The 20,653-nt window shown below is 42.5% G+C and overlaps 1 protein-coding gene across 3 annotated transcripts in view; it reads left to right on the top strand.

Moving 5' to 3' along the window:
• NRF1 (nuclear respiratory factor 1) overlaps positions 1-20,653 on the top strand; it is a 101,231-nt gene that overhangs the window by 43,477 nt on the left and 37,101 nt on the right. For all 3 annotated transcript variants that reach the window (XM_089676918.1, XM_089676920.1, XM_089676921.1), the window contains exons 5-7: positions 3,497-3,637; positions 14,220-14,378; positions 18,505-18,699. In XM_089676918.1, coding sequence (XP_089533044.1) covers positions 3,497-3,637; positions 14,220-14,378; positions 18,505-18,699 — 495 coding nt within the window. The remainder of the gene's footprint in view (positions 1-3,496; positions 3,638-14,219; positions 14,379-18,504; positions 18,700-20,653) is intronic.

Below are 20,653 nucleotides of genomic sequence, written 5' to 3'. Positions count from 1 at the left end.
CCGATCAACTCTGACCAGCTTCCCTGTCCCTGCTGAAGAAAAGCATCCCCACAACATGATGCTGCCACCACCATGTTTCACGGTGGGGATTGGGTGTTCAGGGTGATGTACGGTGTTAGTTTTCAATTTTGGTCTTATCTGACCAGAGCACCTTCTTCCATGTTTGCTGTGTCCCCCAGATGACTTCTTGCAAACTGCAAATGGGACTTCTTATGGCTTTCTTTCAACAATGGCTTTCTTCTTGCCAGTCTTCCATAAAGGCCAGATTTGTGGAGTGCACAGCTAATAGTTGTCCTGTGGACAGATTCTCCCACCTGAGCTGTAGATCTCTGCAGCTCCTCCAGAGTTACCATGGGCCTCTTTGCTGCTTCTCTGATTAATGCTCTCCTTGCCTTGCCTGGCCTGTCCGTTTAGGTGAATGGCCATGTCTTGGTTGGTTTGCAGTTGTGCCATACACTTTCCATTTTCAGATGATAGATTGAACAGTGTTCCGTCAGATGTTCAAAGCTTGGGATATTTTTTTATCACCTAACTCTGCTTTAAACTTCTCCACAACTTTATCCCTGGCCTGTCTGGTGTGTTCATTGGCCTTCATGATGCTGTTTACTCACTAATGTTCTCTAAAAAACCTCCTGAGGGCTTCACAGAACAGCTGTATTTATACTGAGATTAAATTACACACAGGTGGACTCTGTTTACTAATTAGGTGACTTCTGAAGGCAATTGGTTCCACTAGATTTTAATTAGGGGTATCAGAGTAAAAGGGGCTGCATACAAATACACGCCACACTTTTCAGATATTTATTTGTAAAAAAATTTAAAAAACCATTTACCATTTTCCTTCCACTTCACAATTATGTGCCACTTTGTGTTGGTCTATCACATACAATTCCAATCAAATACATTTACATTTTTGGTTGTAACATGACAAAATGTGGAAAATTTCGAGGGCTATGAATATTTTTTCAAGTGTGTGTGTGCAAGTCAATCATATTTTGTAGACTAACTTTCACACAGTCTGGGTAATGTGTGTGCTTGGGTGCGCCCAAGCTGCTTGCTGTGGGGGCACCCAACAGGAGGGAGGGGCTAGGAGTGTCAGCAGGGTACCCGAGAAGAGGTGGATCCGGGTTGCTCTGTGCAATACCAGTGCACAGAGCAGGTAAGTATAGACATGTTTTGTAATTTTTTAAGGCTTTAGAATAACTTTAAGTAGAAGAATACATTTTGACCTAAATGTATAAATACGATTGTTTATTTGCAACACTTTATAACAGAAATAACACATTTCTTTCACAAAATGTTCAGGCTTTTTCCTTAAAATGTTACTAAATGCAGGGTACTGCATTCTCTCTATCTGGTGTCCCAGAATACACACTATATGGAAATGCAGTTAAATACCTTTTCTCATCAGCAGTTAGAGCAGTCTTGTGACTTCTATCAGTGTCCAGCCAAGCACTGGTTAAAGCTTGTGGGAGTTTTCATTGTCCTCTAGGAGGATGCAGAACCCCTGACCTCTGTCTGGACAGTGGTGATTGGCCCTGTGCTGATCACATGCACTCTCCCAAGAAAAAAAAACTTCTAGCAATACACTCCAAACTTAGCATGTGCAGAGTGTCTCCACACACATGTGACACTGGAAAAAGGGGAGGATCAGAGAAGTCAGGATCAAACAGCCTTTTTACACAATGGAGAGGTTTAACCCCTTCGGTTCCACAGTGATTATAACAAGCATGCTTTACTGCATATAAAGACTAATTTTACTGTTGTGGGTTTAGTAACACTTTAAGGCCCCATGTACACTAGGTGCTTTATCTCCAAAGCTTGAGATTCCGATGTTTAGATGTGGATGAAAGGCACTGCTGTAGTGACCAGCCCTACTGCCAACAGCCTGTGAAACTGAGAGGCTGAAATTTGCTGCAGCTGGACAGTGCGCTGAGTGCTACTAACATTTAGGTCCAGTTCACGCTACATGCAGTTCAATGCATTTTTTTTCTGCATCAAAAATGCATTCACAGTGTATTCCAATGGCCCTGGTTCACGCTAGTGCAGTCAGTTCCAGTCAGTTTCCGGTGCAGAAAAGTAGAACATGCTGCATTTTTTCTGCACAGAATCATACTGGAACATAGCAAACTGCAGCGAACTGCACTGGAACTACATGTGGTGTGAACTGTAAGCAAAAACATATCCGGAATGCTTTCAAAGTGCGTTTTTGTTGTGTGAACTAGACTGCATCAAGTGTGAACTGGCCCTGAAGGTAGCATATGGCAAGGGATGAGTGACTGGAATGCAGCTTTTGTTACAAGCATTGGGCCTTACCTGCATACAGCCATAAATGTTAGTAGCACCTGGTGCTCTGCGCAGCAGCTTGCAGCCTCTATTAGAGCTTTGCAATCTTCTGGCGGTAGGGCTGGACAGTGCGCCTGTGACTTCGACCACACCTAATCGCTGGAATCTCATGCATCAGGACTTGAGACCTTTTATCGTAACCAAAAAATAAAAACAGTGGTGATTGAATACTACCAAAAGTAAGCTCAATCCATATGAAATTCATTTAGCTATAGTTTTGGTTTACTGAGTAATTGTCAGTCTATGTAACACAACGCTGAAAACTGAAAAGCAGCTTGGACAGGGATTTTAACATTGTTGGTCCTCAAGCAGTTAAAAGAAAAGTATGGACTTAAAAAAACATTTATACTCCCCTATGTGGATGCAACATCAGTCCGATGCTGCTGCATCTGTCTCCTGCCAGCTCTGCAGGGAGAACTGAACATTCAAACACCACTGATCACTCCGTTCTCCCCCTCCACTCTGGACAGTCATTCACTGGCTCCCTGCCGTGCCCCTCCAGCGCTTACTGGAGCACCGGGCTGTGGGGGGGGGGGCGGTTGGCTCAGGCTCTCAATGGATCGCTGAGAGACTGAGCCAGGTGTGGGTCCAGGCATTTGGGAGCATCCCAACCAACTTAGTGACTGAGTGACGTCTGTCGGCTGAAAATGGGTCATAGGAGTGCTGAACAAAGTACACTCTGTGACCTGCAGAAGTATAGCCATAAGTGTGTGTATATATGTATGTATGTACATATATGTGTATGTACAGTATATGTGTGTGTGAGATATATATATATATTACATACACACACACATATATATACACGCGTGTATATATGAGACATGTATTTAAAATTTAAGTAGAATTCTGTTAAGTATTAAAAAATGGATTGTAAAGTGAAAATGATGGAAATTGTAAAAAAAAAAAAAAAATATTGTCCTTTTTTACTTTTTTTTTTCATCTCACTGCTATACTGCAGAATAGTATTACTTAAAGTTTCATCATCATTTCCTGCCTATTCTACCATCAGAGACACAGAATAATATATATTTTTAGCTGGCAGCTGTGTTACCACAGGTGTCTTTAAACCCAGGGGCAGCCATGTAACTATGCGCTGAGAAGATGAGAGCTGCAGTCATCTCTGTTTACCACCTCTGTTTTCCCTTAGGTACGCAAGTATAAGAGTATGATCCTGGAGGACCTAGAAACTGCATTAGCGGAGCATGCGCCTGTACAACAAGACATCAACTCTGACCTGCCCCCCCTGACTATAGATGGCATTCCGGTATCTGTGGATAAGATGACACAGGTGAACAGGCTACTGATGTATTAAAATCCAAAATTTTAATTTCTTTTTTTTTTGCTTCTTTACAGTGAGGAAATGTAATCCTCCATGACAACTGAAAGAATTATTTATTTTTGTCTCTGTCCAGAACTGCTCTGTTATGTCGATAACACACTTGCCCATTTTTACCAAAATATCTTTAATTCCCATGGCACTTAACACATGAATACCGTGTGTACCTCATAACAAATTGTCATTGAAAGCAATTGAAGGTGACATTATTAGAATAGTAATTCAGAGGATCTGAATTGATTCTGGTGGTTTGTTTACTTTCTTTTATGCCAAATCTAAACAGACTAGTAAAATCCCAGCCATACAATGCATTAGAGCATTAACCATACATGTTCACAAAAAAGGACAATGAATCTTGACTCAAGCATAGATAACCCAGGTATAACCTGGGGAAGTATTGGTTTTCCATTAGGGGGTGATTGTCTGAGCGAGGGAATAAAGAAAAATGGTGGGGAAAGGAACACAAGGGGTATTATGTTTACTTGTGTAAAAGCATAGTTTTTGCGTAAGTATTGGCTTAGGGTAATTATTTTTTAGTTTCATGTCAGCTTCACTGAAGATAGTAATGGATAAAAAAAACAAAGGATTTTAGTTTGTTAGATGGTTGCCATGTGACAGAAAAGAAAATACAACTTTCTCGATTGCTAAGATCATGCCTGTTAGGGGGATTTCTTCTTATTTGCATGTATGTTTGTGGGAAAGCTTACTATTATCGTTTTTGTAACCTGTCTTTAACAGGTTTAGTTCTTAAGCCCTTTTTCGTGAGGTATTTCCTAATAATGGAACAATAATGGACCATACCTAGACCTGTAGTTTTTATTCTGTATTTGCCAGTGTGATGAATTCTACAGTTGGCTTCTGAATTGATATTAGCAGTCTTACAGTTTGATTTCTTCAGTCCGACCTGGATTAAATAAACCATGAATGAGTTGAAGTGGAATGTAATTTCCTTTGGGATTGCTCAGCAACTTTAGAGCTGCCAGTAACCTTTCATCAGGGAGGTTCATTAAAAGGGAGAAGTGAAGCTGAGCTCAGGTGTGCAGTTCACTATTCTGGCAGTAGGTGACACAACCTTAATTGCTCTATTTTCTGTCTTTGTCTTAAGGGAGACAAAGGTGTCACAGACTTGAAAATCCAATGTGTTTGTACGCCTAAAACATCAGATCTCTTACATTATTAAACCCTGGGATGTTTTTCTTATAAACAGTATCTCACAGAAGTGAGTACACCCCTCACATTTTTGTAAATATTTTATACCTTTTCATGTGACAACACTGAAGAAATGACACTTTGTTACAATGTAAAGTAGTGAGTGTACAGCTTGCAGAACAGTGTAAATTTGCTGTCCCCTCAAAATAACTCAACACACAGCCATTAATGTCTAAGCTGCTGGCAACAAAAGTGAGTACACCCCTAAGTGAAAATGTCCAATTTTTGGGCCCAAAGTGTCAATATTTTGTGTGGCAACCATTATTTTCCAGCACTGCCTTAACCCTCTTGGTCATGGAGTTCACCAGAGCTTCACAGGTTGCCACTGGAGTTCTCTTGCACTCTTCCATGATGACATCACAGAGCTGGTGGATGTTAGAGACCTTGCGCTCCTCCACCTTCCGTTTGAGGATGCCCCACAGATGCTCAATAGGGTTTAGGTCTGGAGACATGCTTGGCCAGTATATCACCTTTACCCTCAGCTTCTTTAGCAAGGCAGTGGTTGTCTTGGAGGTGTGTTTGGGGTCGATATCAAGTTGGAATACTGCCTTGCGGCCCAGTCTCCGAAAGGAGGGGATCATGTTCTGCTTCTGTATGTCACAGTACATGTTGTCATTCATGGTTCCCTCAATGAACTGTAGCTCCCCAGTGCTGGCAGCACTCATGCAACCCCAGACCATGACACTCCCACCACCATGCTTGACTGTAGGCAAGAGTCTTTGTACTCCTCACCAGGTTGCCGCCACACACGCTTGATACCATCTGAACCAAATCAGTTTATCTTGGTCTCATCAGACCACAGGACATGGTTCCAGTAATCCATGTCCTTAATCTCCTTGTCTTCAGCAAACTGTTTGCAGGCTTTCTTGTGTGTCTGTATCTTAAAGGTTAACTTCACCCTAAAAATGAGTGGAACATGCAACATGTTCCAGTTCCTACAGTGGCTTGATGATCTGAGAAGTTCCCCATACCAGTTGTCACTTCTTGGAAAGAGCACAGCTGTGCGTGGGTCTCTGCCCACATGTCGTTCATTCACAGAGTTCTGTAAATGAATCGACTACAAATACCAACATGCTTTACGGATTTCGGCTTGTGGTTCTCAATGAACTACACTGTGGTACTGCCATTTTGTAAATGCCTGCTTTTATGATGTATGGGCATACATCTTACACTGACAGTCTGCAGGAGTCTGTTGATCTCTGGTGCAATGCTTTGCAGGCTTTTATTTGCACACAATTTTTTTTTTTAGTTTTTTTTGTTTTATATATATATATATATATATATATATATATATATATATACACATACATATATACATACACTGTACACTGTGTTTGTATGTAGAATAGTTTTTGTGTAATGTGCACTACATACTGTATTTCCCAACATACTGATATGTAAATCATCCGTCCTGTTAATTAGAGAGTTTCTTACAGGTGAACAGGCTTTAGTATGACTACTTCTGCTGCTGATCATGTCTCCAGGGGTTGTAGTTAACAAGACGACTGTGACCTGCAGAGGCCCGGTAATTGCCACTTCACAATCTTGGTGTGGCGGTATCAATAAGGGTAATCTTTAATTATTGACTAGGTTATAAGTGAGGAGATATATTATTATTATACAGGATTTGTATAGTTTGCTCAGTGCTTTACAATATAAAGGGAGACACTACAGCAACGATACAGTTCAATACAAGAGGGTTAGGAGGGCCCTGCTCCTTGGAACTTACAATCTAAGAGGTGTGTGTGTGTGTGTGTGTGTTATAAAAGCACATACAATACTAACAGCAGAAAAATACATTTATATGTGGGTTCTGTATGCAACATCACTAATAAAAAGGATTAGTGTATATGAGTTTAGGCTCACATTCAGAATCCAACCCCCTCCCCGAGCACCCCTTCCATTTGTGTTTTTTTTTATTTTTTTTTTAAATAACCTGTTCCAGATGTCTTCGGGCCAGTCATATGACACAAAGGGTGGTCACCTGCTTGTCCTCCACAACTAGGCAGCCTCTATCATTAGCTGTAGTGCCTGGTCCATGGTATGCTCCCTGAAGGTGTGTCCATGACATCCTGTACAGTATGTGTTCTCAGTCTTTTGAGTTGAATGACACCAAGCATTGTTCAACTTGGAATACTGTATACATCTAGTGGCGAAAAGGATTTACAGTGAGGGCGAGCACTGGAAAGTAGGTGAGTATTGTGACTTGAGCTTTAAATTGCTTGTAAACCTCCAAAATTAAAGATAAACACTTGTCACTTCTGAAAGACTGTGACACACATGACAGGTTTATGCGGCACAACTTTATCTTTTGTATTTTACAAAAAATTGTGTTTTATAATGCGTTTGTGTGCGCTAAAATAAGCTTTAGTTAAAGAATAAGTTCACCTTTCCACAAAATATAATAAATGTACGTTTTTTGCAGGTAAAAAATGTGCATTTATTATTTTTTGTTTTGGGAGCCTCTAAAGCATTGCACCAGCGATCAGCAGATTGCTGATGCCATGCAGGTCTTATGCAGATCTGTCAGTATATCTGCTTGCTCATACATCCTGTACGAGCAGGCCGATAGTTTTGAAAGGAAGACTCGGTGCTCTACCACAGCACTGTGGTAGCTCACTGAGGACTGCAAGCTGACAGCCGCTAAGGCTGTCGAGACCTGTATTCCATTCATTCACAGAGGACCGTAAATGAATTACACGGTCGTGTGGGCAGGACCCCGCACAGTCACACTGTTTTTGAAAAGTGACAGCTAGTATGGGTAACTTCTCCCCGTACTTCTGTCATAGGGAGAGGGGGGCAGCAGGGGCTAGTGGCTGCAGGATTGGGAACATGTTACATGTTCCACCCTAAAAATGGGGGGAACATGTAACATGTTCCTAAAGGTGAACTCATCCTTTAATTTTAGTTAAAATATTAACTTTATTTTTTACTGCCAATGTATTGTGACAAAGAATTGCAACTACCACCATTTTCTTCTCAAGGGTCTCTGCTTCAGAAAATGCATGCTGTTTCAGGGTTTTAGGGGCCAATTCACACTGGCATGCGCTAAAATGCATGTACATTTCCATCCATTTTAGTGGCGTTTTAACGCACACTGAAGTACATTGACATACATTTTGCAACACAACATTATGGTGTGAATAAGATACACTGAAATTGTTTTTCAGATGTCCTTTTGTTGATATGCATTTGCAGCTGCTCTAAAACGCACTGGTGTGAATTGACCCTGACTAATCTTCAGGCCTAAAATGTGCATTTTAATGTGCAAAAGATGGGGGGGGGGGGGATTCGGAACTAAAGTGGTAAGTAAACAGTTTGTGAGTAGGAAGGGGCTAATGTTAAAGAGCACAATTTGAGATGCTGAATTGTTCCTGTTGGTCTCTTATGCACTTATCTCAAATTCATTTATTGATTTCATACTCCCATCAGATGTTCATTCTTTCTGAGCTTTTGGCTAGGTTCACGCTTATGCAGGTTGCGTTTGAGCCGTTTCTGCATTGCGTTTTGCATTGTGTCTTTGCACTGGTGGTGTTTTTTTTTTTTTCTTGTCGCTAGGCAGATTTAAAACACAAAATGCATCAAAAACATAGCAAAAACACACCACATGCTTTTCTGCAGCATTTTCATTGAGGTCTATAGAACCAAAAATGCAACTTTTTGCGTTCAAAAAAAGTCCCTGACCCTTTTCAAAAAATGCACCGGGTGAAAACGCACTGGTGTGAACATGTCCCATAGGAAATCATGTTAAATGGACTATACTGCATTTCTGCAAAATGCTGCAAAAAACACTTAGGTGTGAACCTAGGGTTACACAGACATGTGTTGCTCTGTTTTGTAATGTGCTATCACACACTGCCCCAAGTTGTATGACATCTCACCTATGCTAAGACATGTAGCTGATTAGTTTGACACTAATATGTGTCCAGTTGTGAGCAGTTCTGAAGGGAACCAAGGACCTATAATGCAGCTAAATGTGCGTTATAGAGGCTGGGGAGCCTTTTTTTTTTTTTTAAGACATTGTCACCTTGCCCATGCATAAGCAAGGTGACAGTGTCTCTTAAAGAATAATGTCACCTAAAACTGTTGTATTTATTAAAGTCTTAAGCCAGCCATAGACTGTTCTAATCTTGGCCAATTCAGCAGGAACTGGCAGAGATTCGAATCATGTATGGACAGGCTGAATGTATCCAAATGATTGATCAATCAACTTGGGTACAACCAGCCTGCTGGATTTTACATGCGATTATTGCTAGTGGCTGTTATAGCTGATAGCAATTAGCCGCTAGCTATAATCACTGTGTTCTCCTGACGGAGACAGCTCCACCCACCTGGAGAACACAATGGCTCCACGGGTGAGATTCCCCCATCAACACTGACTGTGTTGATGGTTAAATTGAGCAAGTAAGACATTTTCTCCTTCTGTGGTCTGTCTTACTAGTTACATTTTGTAAGTATATGGAGAATAGTATAAGAAACTTCAAGCAAAATCGTCCATTGAGAACTACAACCCATCAGCCACAAAGGCTGTCAGTAGTTGTGGTTTTCCATTCACAGAATACTGTGAATGAGTAATGCGTCCGTGTCTTTTCTAAATTGTGGCAGCAGACTTGGGGGGGGACACAGCAGTAACTTGTTACACCCTGAATACGGTTTTGGATTCTACATATGTTTGTAAGATACTCGCAATGTACTTTTTGTAGAGACTTTGTCATAGAGATGCTCATTCAGTTCTTTACTAATTTTGATATTTAGCAACTAATCTTGTTTATTTTTGCCTGATGGTGAGCATTGACTTGCAACCACTATCCCCTATACCAGTGTGGTTAAACCCATGTTTCTTGCATGCAGACATTATTTTGGAATTGTTTGCATTCACCTAAAAAATTAATGTTACAGTTTTTTCTTTGTATTTTGTTTTTTGTTTTTATTTGATCCTATGCTATCCTATGTTTGTAATTTGAATACCACTGTGCAAAAATTCCACAGCCTTTAGATATGAGAAGCAAAAAAATATATAAAATATGCATATATGCTGCAAACCAGATGATGCTGCTGTGCAATCTTTCCACAGTCTTGCACTTCCTCGGTTACCTTAGGGAGCAAGGTTACACCAGCCAGAATCAGGGAATAATGTGCATGTGGCAGGCTTGTATATAACATGGAATGTTAATAGTACTGATGAATTTGACTAGGTTTGCATTATAAACCATTGTTTTGTGGTTATGTCAAATGCCTTATTCTCACAGCCCATTGTCTTTTATAATGTTTTAAAATACCTTGTATAACCATCTGTAAGATTTTACCCCTTCATGATCAGAATTTTTTTTGCTATTTAGCACTTTGCTATTTTAACTGGTAATCCTTTTTCTCACAGAAATAGAACTTTCTTTTGGTGGTATTTGATCATCACTGGGTTTTATTTTATAAATGAAAAAAGACCGAAAATGTTGAAAAAAATAAAACCATACTTTTCACTTTCTGCTATAAAACATGTTCAGTAAAAAATGAAAAAAAAATTCTTTATAAATTTAGGCCAAAATGTATTCTGCTACATGTTTTTGATGAATAAAAAAAAATCCCAATAATTGTATAAAGATTGGTTTGCGTAAAAAAATAACTCCTACCAACTATGGTGTGTGTGTGTGTGTGTGTGTATATAGTGGAATTGTTTTGTTTATATATACATACACCGTATTTTTCGCTCCATAAGATGCACCTAGATTTTAGAGGAGGAAAACAAGAAAATAAAAATTCTGAACCAGTGGACTGCGGACATAGTACAGGAGATGACCAGAGACTGCGGACATAGTACAGGAGATGACCAGAGACTGCAGACCTTGGGGGAGGGGGCCGGTACCCGAATTTGACAGGTTCCCACTTCTGTGGAGTTGTCCTCCCCCCCCCTCCCCCACCCCTCCCTCCCCGTAGTCTTGTGGGACATGTGACATGTCCCACAAGACTATGGGGCCAGTCACAAAGCGCAGCGCTTCTCATGCATGCGCAGTGGGCACCCGGCTGTTAGGCTGAAAGCTGTCACAGCTGAGTGCCCACACTGAAGATGCTGGCGCCAGGGAGAGATGACGGCTGATGGAAGCAGGACACCGCTAGACTGAGGAACAGGTAGGACTGAGAAGCGGGTTCTTCTGCACAGTAGAGCCGAGCGTCCAGCCCGGTATCCTAACGCGGCGGTGACGGGGGGGAATACGGGCCAACAACTCCATTTTTGCTCCATAAGACGCACAGACATTTCCCCCATTTTTTGGGGGGGAAAAGTGCTTCTTATGGAGCGAAAAATAGTGTGTGTGTATCTAATGGTGATCAGTGACTTATAATAAGACTGCGATAGTACGGTGGGCAGTCTGGTACTAAATGATGTTGTACACTGTAACTGTACTAATGACACTGGCTGGGAAGGAGTTCGCATCTAGGGCAATCAAGATTGTTCTCCCTGTACAGAGCTTTGTGTTGATTGTCAACACAGAGCTCTGAGCTGTGATTGTACACAGCCAGTCAGCAGGTCCCGGCCATGAATCATTGTACACAGCGGGTACTGGCTGGAGTGTGTGCATGCACACGCCCTAAACCCGGAAGTAGGCAGTGATGTACAGGTATGTGACTTTGCCTACAGTGGCCACCCGTCTGCAGTACAGTGCAGGCGGACAGTCAGGAAGTGGATAAAGAGTCTGAAAAAAGATTACGAATTGTGTGTAATAACTTGAGCGCTCAAAGCTGCTGAAATAAGACAGCAGAGCATATTTAAGTTTTACAACCAACCTGCCGTTTTACATATTGGTGGTAAGCTGGAGAAGTGTTCAGGCCAGCTAACAGAGTTATGTACACACAAAGTACTGGAAATGTACCTGTTTAATGGTGAAAGACTAAAATGTTTCCTCCTATATTTATAACCAAGTCCCGGGTGGGAGTTTTTTTTTTTTTTTTGTTTGCACAGATGCATCAGGGAAAATTTTCCCAAAAGCGTCTGTCAGGACAGCAGCTCGAGAAACATTGCAACGCACGGTCTTTTAAAAGGCCACTTCCAGCCAGACCCATAAGTATTCGTGTTTCCTCTAGCCTAGGTGGAGAAGCTGCAGATGAATTGAGTGCTGTTCTCAGGTGCTGTCCTGGGGTAAGCAAGTCTAATTGTCTTTTTAAGTAGCTTTATTTCAGGTCATCCCAGCATCCCCTCTGGTGGGTGGAGGATGCTCCTGGGATCCGCTCCCTCTGCAATGCTTGAGAAGGGCCAGTACTGTCAGGTGTCTTGCTTATAGAGAATATCATTGTGACAATGCAGCCACTTAAACAGGCTGAACATTTTCTCCACCAGTGGAGTAATGTCATTGTGATGGAAACTATAAGTGGTTTTTTTCAAGCTTAATGTTTTTAATGAATGTGCAAGTTTTACAGAGCAAACAGTCCGCGTTGTGTCTGCAGCGCACCCTGGACTTTTTTGATAGTGATCAAATCAGAACAGAGGATCTCAATACTACATAACACATCACATGCTTGAAAAAATAGACCCGTACGGTCAGCTAGGAAACAACTGAGCGAGGAAAAGGCAAACAAAATAGGGTAAAAAGAGGCAGGGGGAGTCAGGAAAGAAGGATTAATGCCTGTAGTAGAAGAGAGTAAGAAGGGGAGAAGGGAAGAGGAACCTAGCGCAGGGGTCATGTCATGACAAGGAGGCAATAAAAGGAAGGGCAAAGGAGGCAAATGTCATGAAAGCAGGTGAGGGTGGCAATAGGCAACACAAGGGTTCCAGATCTTGTCAAACATTTTGTGACTGTTTGTAAGTGTGCTATTCAGGTGTTCATTGATATATAAGCCATCTAGTCTGGTTTTGGCTTTAGAGAAGCTGGTGAACGGCTTAATGCAAGCTTTGGCGTTTGATCATTTTCAGGCTAGGAGTATGAAATGCGCCAATTTTAATTGATTTTTAGTGAGATTTGTAGGCTTAATATGTAGGAGTGCAAACCATGGGTCTCTGGGTAATTGAACCCTGAATAGTTTGCAAAAGAGGACAACTACTTTTGACCAGAAGCAGCCTAGCATTGGGCAGGTCCACCACTTATGGAGAACATCCCCTGCTGTTTGGCAAGCCTTAAAGCATGTACCAGAATGGCCAGGGATTTTGTGGGTGAATCTGGTTGGTAGCATATACCACCTGGTCAAAACCTTATAGGACAACGTGAGTGTGGTAACAATAATAGTGCAAGTTGCGATGGTCGACCACATGCAGGACTATTCTTCCTCTATTTTATGAGCTGTGAGATCTGCCTCCCACCTCGCCACGTAGGCAAGCCTAGCAGGGGAAGAGAGGTGTTTAAGATGTGAGTAAAGTGTAGAAATTAGTTTAGGTGCTACTGGTGTGTGATGGCATATATGTTCAAAGACAATCCGAAGAGGGAAGAGTCACAGATGAGTTCAAAGACAATCAGGAGAGGGGAGAGTCACAGATGAGGGAAGCTACCCAGTGGTGGAGTTGAGTGTATATAAACAATTCAGTGGGGAACACCTCAAAGCATTCCCTGAGAATAAGCCACGGAATGACTTTTCCCCTTTTGAGGAGAGAAGAGGTTGAGGTGTTGGGTCCACCAGAAGGCTGCTGAAGAATCCAGTCCATTAGGGAAAAGTGGGTTATCTACCAGAGGAAGTAGGAGGAGGGGAGCCGTGAAGCTGTAGTATTTGATAACGGCCCAAATGCGCAAAATGTATAGCAGTAATAGACTGAGCATTGGTTGTCAAACTTGTCACATATGGAATGGAATCCAGAGTGGGGATCATAAGCTGATGCAGCCACAAGAAGGGGATTCCAAGTCCACCCATACAGGGCAGTCAACAAAGCTATCTAAGTATTCCCAAGCAGCTCAAAGTTGTGGTCCTCTAGGCTGCCCTGACATTGGAGGAAGTGCATAGTTGTCGTCAGAATATGTGGCCTATGAGAATGGCAAATGAAGGACATCACCTAATTCTGAAAGGAACAAGTGGCTATTTCAGCATGTTACACAGGTTTTGTCAATGGTTATCACTATCTGGTAATCTTCCCAGATAAAATGACATGCAGAAAACTGTAGCCAGAGTACATACATATAGACGGGAGTGGCTGCAAAGAGGCTGTAGAAGATCAGCAGCACTGATTCAACAAAGGTTGAAAACATTGCCAAATGTTTTTTGTTTACAAAAATAGCAATAATGCCTTTACAGAGTGCTTTAGGAAATTGCAATGTATTCAGTTAGGATATACAACTAATTTACAGAGAAATCATGTTCACTCGGTTAAGCATTTTTCCTAATCTCTTACTTTTTCATTCCTTTTTGCTTCTAGGCCCAGTTACGTGCATTTATTCCAGAGATGCTGAAGTACTCCACAGGTCGAGGTAAACCAGGCTGGGGCAAAGAAAGCTGTAAACCTATCTGGTGGCCAGATGACATACCTTGGGCTAATGTTCGTAGTGATGTCCGCACTGAAGAACAAAAACAGAGGGTAAAATATTTACCTAAGATAGAATACTGTACCAAGAATGTGATTTATTTCATGGCACAGTAAAACTCTTGTGCTTCATGCTTACGCCCTTTCTCTTTCTCTACAGTCAGTTCTCCGATCCACCCCTTCCGTGTTTTGTTTTGTTTTTTTTACATCTTTATTATTACATCTTTATTAAATGGCACAGGCTGGATCCTGGGTTATAGACTACTCCCCTCCGGTGATTGGATGCGGGCAAAGCTCTTCTGTGTACGCACTCTGGGTGTACTCCTATAACCCCATCCCACTCTTGCTACTGTGTTTAGGTGATGAACTTCTACTCCCTTATGAATAAGTTCTTTTACGCTTAACTAGTTTATTTTACTTCAAATTCTTTAATCAACCCTTTAGTCAACTTTCCACTGCCTTCTACTATAACAAGGCAAGCAGTGCATAAAGGATCCCAAGCCCTGAAAACACCTTTTTCTATGAGGACTTCGCTACAGGACCAGTCAACAACTGGGTTGTTTTGTATCCTTCTATGGATACACCTAACCCCATTTCCACACCCTACTTCGTGAGTACCCCATAGGAGAATACCCTCATTTATGGCACTGGCTAAAACCTGGCGTAAAGGAGCCGCAGCAATAGCTCAGGCAAATATTCACTATGCTGATGGGATGCAAAAAACTCAAACCACTCAGAGTGACAATGTTTCCTATGCATCAAAGGAGAACCCTATTTTAATACCAATTTCAGTATCCAATTCTAGCTTTATCTCAGGCATGCAGCAAGTGGTCTACCTGACCAAGGCAGATGTTTCTGCAACCATGTCAGACTTTCATGAAGAACTAACAGCCCCGTCTCAACATGCCCCGTTGTATACTAAGAGACCTGTAAAGTCTCAAAAGACATTCCCCATCCATGAACAAAAAGAATGGGCAATGTGTGATGTTTGGGGTAGTCCGGAAAAGATTTTCACTCCTTTGGGAATCATTCCCGAGCTCTATCCAGTGGACAAAGTATTCACAAAAAGTGGGCTGTTCTACTTGTAGTAGTAGAACCTGCTGTCTTAGTCATAAACATACAACTTACTGTCCCTATAGAAGATGTTCCCTCACTTAAGGATTCTGCTGACAAGATTTGTGACCCTCTTTGCTCTTGCAATCCAGCTCTGCAGCCATCTATTGGTGCAGTTTCTGTTTGTCAGACTGCATCTAATTGGACTAGGGCAGTGAACAACCAACAGGATCTTGTCTTCCAGGACCAAACTCTGACAGAACATTTACATACCGTATTCCACATTACTTTTTCGTGTTGATGCCCTAGAACAGATCATGATGCAATCATACTGCGTATGTGTGAATATGAGTTAGGGGCTTAAGATTGTAAGATCCCTGAGGGCAGGGACTGATGTGAATGTACAATATATATGTAAAGCACTCTGTAAATGAACAGTGCTATATAACACCTGTAATAAATATATGCGCAGAATATAATGGCTGAAAGCATGGTCAGCTGCCTGTAAAGGACACCTTACTCCAATGTCTTTTGAAGGAGGACGTCTTTCTGGTAATGCATTTAACAAGTTCATAAAGGATGTCAAAGGTCATTTTTCCACAATGGAAGGCTGCACACATCCCTTCTCCCCGGGGGCTTCTACCTCCTCAAAGCTAAGAGCGCCCCATTACTGTCTACAGGCTTCATCTTCAAAGCCAAAATTTAACCCAGGTCTTCCCCACAGCCTCCTTCACAGTCAAAGGGCGCCCTCATTCCTAAAAGTGGGGAATACATCTGTTAGAGTTTGAATTCCTCTGGGTCACTGATATCCCAGACCTATAGGTTCAATTGGTGGTTTCAGAGGTATACAAAATGGTTTCAGTCTCTACCCTGTCATCATTTTTCTTCTGCCTGAGGACAGTCTGATTTGCAGATGGCCCTGAACCATCTTGAGTCCCAGGAAATGGTTGTTCTGGTTTCTCTGTAGGATGGTTTCAAACGATTCTTTTCAAACCTGTTTGTGGTACCAAAATCAGATAAGGGTATTTGTCTTATTTTGAACATAAAATCCCTAAACTAGCATTTTCACTTTCCAAAGTTTCACATGGAATCCACAAGGTCGGTTTTTGCCTCTCTGAAATAATAGGAACAGTCAGTAGACATTCAGGATGCATAGCCCCATTTACCCACCTCATCAGTGCTTTCTGCACTTTGCAGTAGGAAACAAACACTTCAAATTTTTTGGTATTTACCAGTATTGCACCCCTACTCCCTCTTAAGAATTTAGGGTATCCAGGTCACAGAGTACCTAGACAGCCGCCTTCTTCTCACAACTATCTGCAAATGTCCAAAAGACTATTCAGATTCTTCAGGATTTTGGCTGGGTAATCATCTTTCAAAACTCTTCAGCCACATCCTAAACAAAGCCCAGGTAAATGTTTTCCTTCCAGAAACAAATTTTTATTTCTCTGAGATCTCATGCTTGGATCTTAAAAGTGATTCTAAAGGAATTTTTTTTTAAATAATAAAGGTCATACTTACTGCTCTGTGCAGTGGTTTTACAGAGAGCAGCCCCAATCCTCCTCCTGGCAACCCGACCCAGATGGTTCCTACATGCCAACATATTCAATGTCAACTATAGAGAATTTCCTGATGTGAACATTCTGGCCTCCAGGTTCCAGAACAAAATAACACGTTTGTGGTCAGGACCAAGGATCCTCCAGTACATGCGTTAGATGCTTTGGTAATTCTCTGGACCCTGTTCAGGTTATTGTATGCCTTCCTTCAGTGCAGATTCTTCCTTCCCTGCTCCGCACAAGAGAGGAAGAGAGGAAACCAGTCATTTTTCATTGCACCAAACTGGCTCAGAAGAACCTGGTACACAGACATACTCAAACTTTTAGGACACAATCCCTGACCTTTTCCAAGTGAGCCTGACCTGCTGTCTCAAGGTCCCTTGTTCCATCTTGCTACTCAGTCACTTGCTTTAATGGTGTAGCTGTTTGAAAACCAGGTCTTTAAGGAAAGGGGTATCTGACTCTGCTATTGCCACGTTTTTCAAAGTCAGAAAAGCAACTATAAAAAATATCTATTATACCTGGGAATCTTTTTTTGACTAGTGTGAACACAGGCATATGACCTCCAGAGATTGCTCTATATCTCGCATTCTGACATTCCTACAATCCGGACATGACCAGATTTTAGCTAAGTACTTATAAGGGACAGGTTTCAGCCTTGTACTTTCAGAATCCTCTGGCTTTGTTTCCTGTGTGTAAACCTTTTATTCAAGGTGTCTCAAAGATCATAACCCCCCCAACCTCCTTTACAACACCATGTGTTTTCTTGAGATCTTGGTTCTCTCTGCCCTGCAGAAACCAACCTTTGAACCCATTGGGAAGCTCCCCTTGGCTGATTGCTCCTGCAAAGTAGCCTTCTTGGTGGCTGTTGCATCTGTTAGACATATTTCTGAGTTAGCATCTCTCTTGTAAGGTACCTTTCCTTATTCACAAAGATAAGGTGGTTTTGCGTCCAAGATGGTATTAGCCCTCCACCTCAAGAAATACATTGGGGTTGGTTTACTAAAGGCAAATAGTCTGTGCACTGCAAGTGCAGTTGCTCTAGATCTGAGGGGAACATGCAAGGAAAATAAAAAAAAAACAGCATTTTTGCTTGCACATGATTGAATGATAGAAACCAGCAGAGCTTCCCCTCAGATCAAGCGCAACTGCACGCGCAACTGCACTTGTAGTGCACAGACTCTTTGCCTTTAGTAAATCAACCCCATTATCTTTCTTTCTTTATGCCCTGCTTCTTAGCACCACAAAGAAGTTGCTCTCCACTGTCTGGACATGGTTAGAGCTATCATAGTTTATCTGTACTTCACAGGTCCAGTGTCCAATCACATGTAAACCAGGGTCTTTAAATATCCAGCCTGTGTCCTGTACTATACTCCAAAATATGGAATTAATAGGCAAGTCAAAATTACTTCTTTTCATCAAGCCACAGTCATTTTAAGCAGTTGCAGCAAGTGTGTGTGTGTGTATATTCTATATCTCTAATATGCTAGACATCAGATGCTGAAAAATTGATTTAACATTGGTCAGTGATTATAATGATTAGAACGGGACTTTTTTTCTCTTTTTTTCAGGTTTCTTGGACACAAGCATTAAGAACGATAGTAAAGAACTGTTACAAACAGCATGGACGGGAAGATCTGTTATATGCATTTGAGGATCAGCAGACACAACAGGTGGCAACAACACATGGCATTGCTCACCTCGTGCCATCACAGACTGTGGTGCAGACTATCAGCAACCCAGATGGCACAGTGTCTCTTATTCAGGTTTGTTGTCGATGCACATAATCTAATGTTGGTGTAAATTTAGCAGTATCCTATTTTTATTAGGTTGATTCTGGACGGAATATGCAGCAGAGCGGTTGAATGACTGATTGGATTCCACTGCCTGTTCACAAAATGTGATGCATTGTGAGAGTGTAGTAATACAAATTCTGTGAATGGTAGAGAGGGCAGAAAGGGACAGGTGGCCCAGCTTTCCTCTGTAGCAGTAACTGGAGTTAACTTGTAAGAGACGCATTTTATGTTAGAGGGTGCTGGGAAGATTTCTAGCACAAGCAAAAGCCTGCCTTTTACATAGGTTGAACCAATGGAAATAGAATACTGCCATATACTGAAGCCGATACCCACAGTTGATGCAGAGGGTGTAAAAAAAAAAAAAACCCCTTCTAAGCATGGTCCATTTTCAGTGGCAGGGAAAAAAAACCCTTCCTAATCCTCGAGCGCAATTGGATATTCCCTGGATCAACAACCTCTGGCATTATTACCTATAAATGTTAATGTCCAGTTATATTATGCATTTAGGAATGCTTCCAGCTCTCTTTCAAAACTGTTTAATACACTGTCCAGGACTAGTTCCTCAGGGAGTCCAATCCACAAGTTTTTCCGTATGTGGAAGTTAAGTCTCTTTCTCAGATGTTAAGTGTGACACCTTTCCCCTGTCATGACCTTTAACCATTTGCCTACCGGACACTTATATCCCCTTCTTTACCAGGCCAATTTTCAGCTTTCAGCACTGTCGCACTTTGACAATTGCGCGGTTATGCAAGATTGTAACCATATGACATTTTTATCATTTTTTTCTCACAAATAGAGCTTTCTTTTGGTGGTATTTAATCGCCGCTGGGTGTTTCACTTTTTGCGCTATAAACACAAAGTGCAAAAAATTTGAAAAAAAAAAAAAGTTTCTTTGTTTCTATTATAAAATTTTGCAAACAGGTAATTTTTCTCCTTCACTGATGTGCGTTGATGAGGCGGCACTGATGGGCACTGATAGGCGGCACTGATGATGGGTACTGATAGACAGCACTGATAGGTGGCACTGACTAGCATCACTGCTGGGCACTGACTGGCGGCACTGCTGGGCACTGACTGGCGGCACTGCTGGGCATTGACTGGCGGCACTGCTGGGCATTGACTGGCGGCACTGCTGGGCACTGACTGGCGGCACTGCTGGGCACTGACTGGCGGCACTGCTGGGCACTGACTGGCGGCACTGCTGGGCACTGACTGGCGGCACTGCTGGGCACTGACTGGCGGCACTGCTGGGCACTGACTGGCGGCACTGCTGGGCACTGACTGGCGCCACTGACTGGCGCCACTGACTGGCGCCACTGACTGGCGCCACTGACTGGCGCCACTGACTGGCGCCACTGACTGGCGCCACTGACTGGCGGGCACTGCTGGGCACAGGTGGGTGGCACTGCTGGGCACAGGTGGGTGGCACAGGTGGGTGGCACTGCTGGGCACAGGTGTGTGGCACTGCTGGGCACAGGTGTGTGGCACTGCTGGGCACAGGTGTGTGGCACTGGTGAGCAGTGCTGGGAGGCACTGGTGGGCACTGCTGGGCACAAGTGGGCGGAACTGGTGGGTGGCACTGCTGGGCACCGATCATCAGGGCACTGATCATCAGTGCCGATCCCTGCTCTGACAACTGCCGGTTCTTGGCAGTACTTTCCTCACAATCTGACAGCGTGAGGAAAGTGCAGCCGAGAAACGGCAATTGCATTTCCCTGTGATCAGCGTGTCATTGGACACGGCTGATCACGTGGTAAAAGGCCGCTGTGATTGGCCTTTTACCACATCACGTGATCATGGAGATCACTGTCCATCAGACTGTCACCAATCCATCAGACTGTCACCTTCCCTCCTCACCTTCAGGCGCTCCCTGAAAACCCACCTCTTCAGGGAAGCCTACCCCACCCTCACCTAACTGCTGCTC

The sequence above is a fragment of the Staurois parvus genome, unplaced genomic scaffold, assembly GCF_062004578.1.
Source record: "Staurois parvus isolate SC_StPar_1 unplaced genomic scaffold, SC_StPar_1.0 ptg000175l, whole genome shotgun sequence".
NCBI lineage: Eukaryota > Metazoa > Chordata > Amphibia > Anura > Ranidae > Staurois > Staurois parvus.
This window is presented reverse-complemented; position numbering and strand designations above follow the sequence as displayed.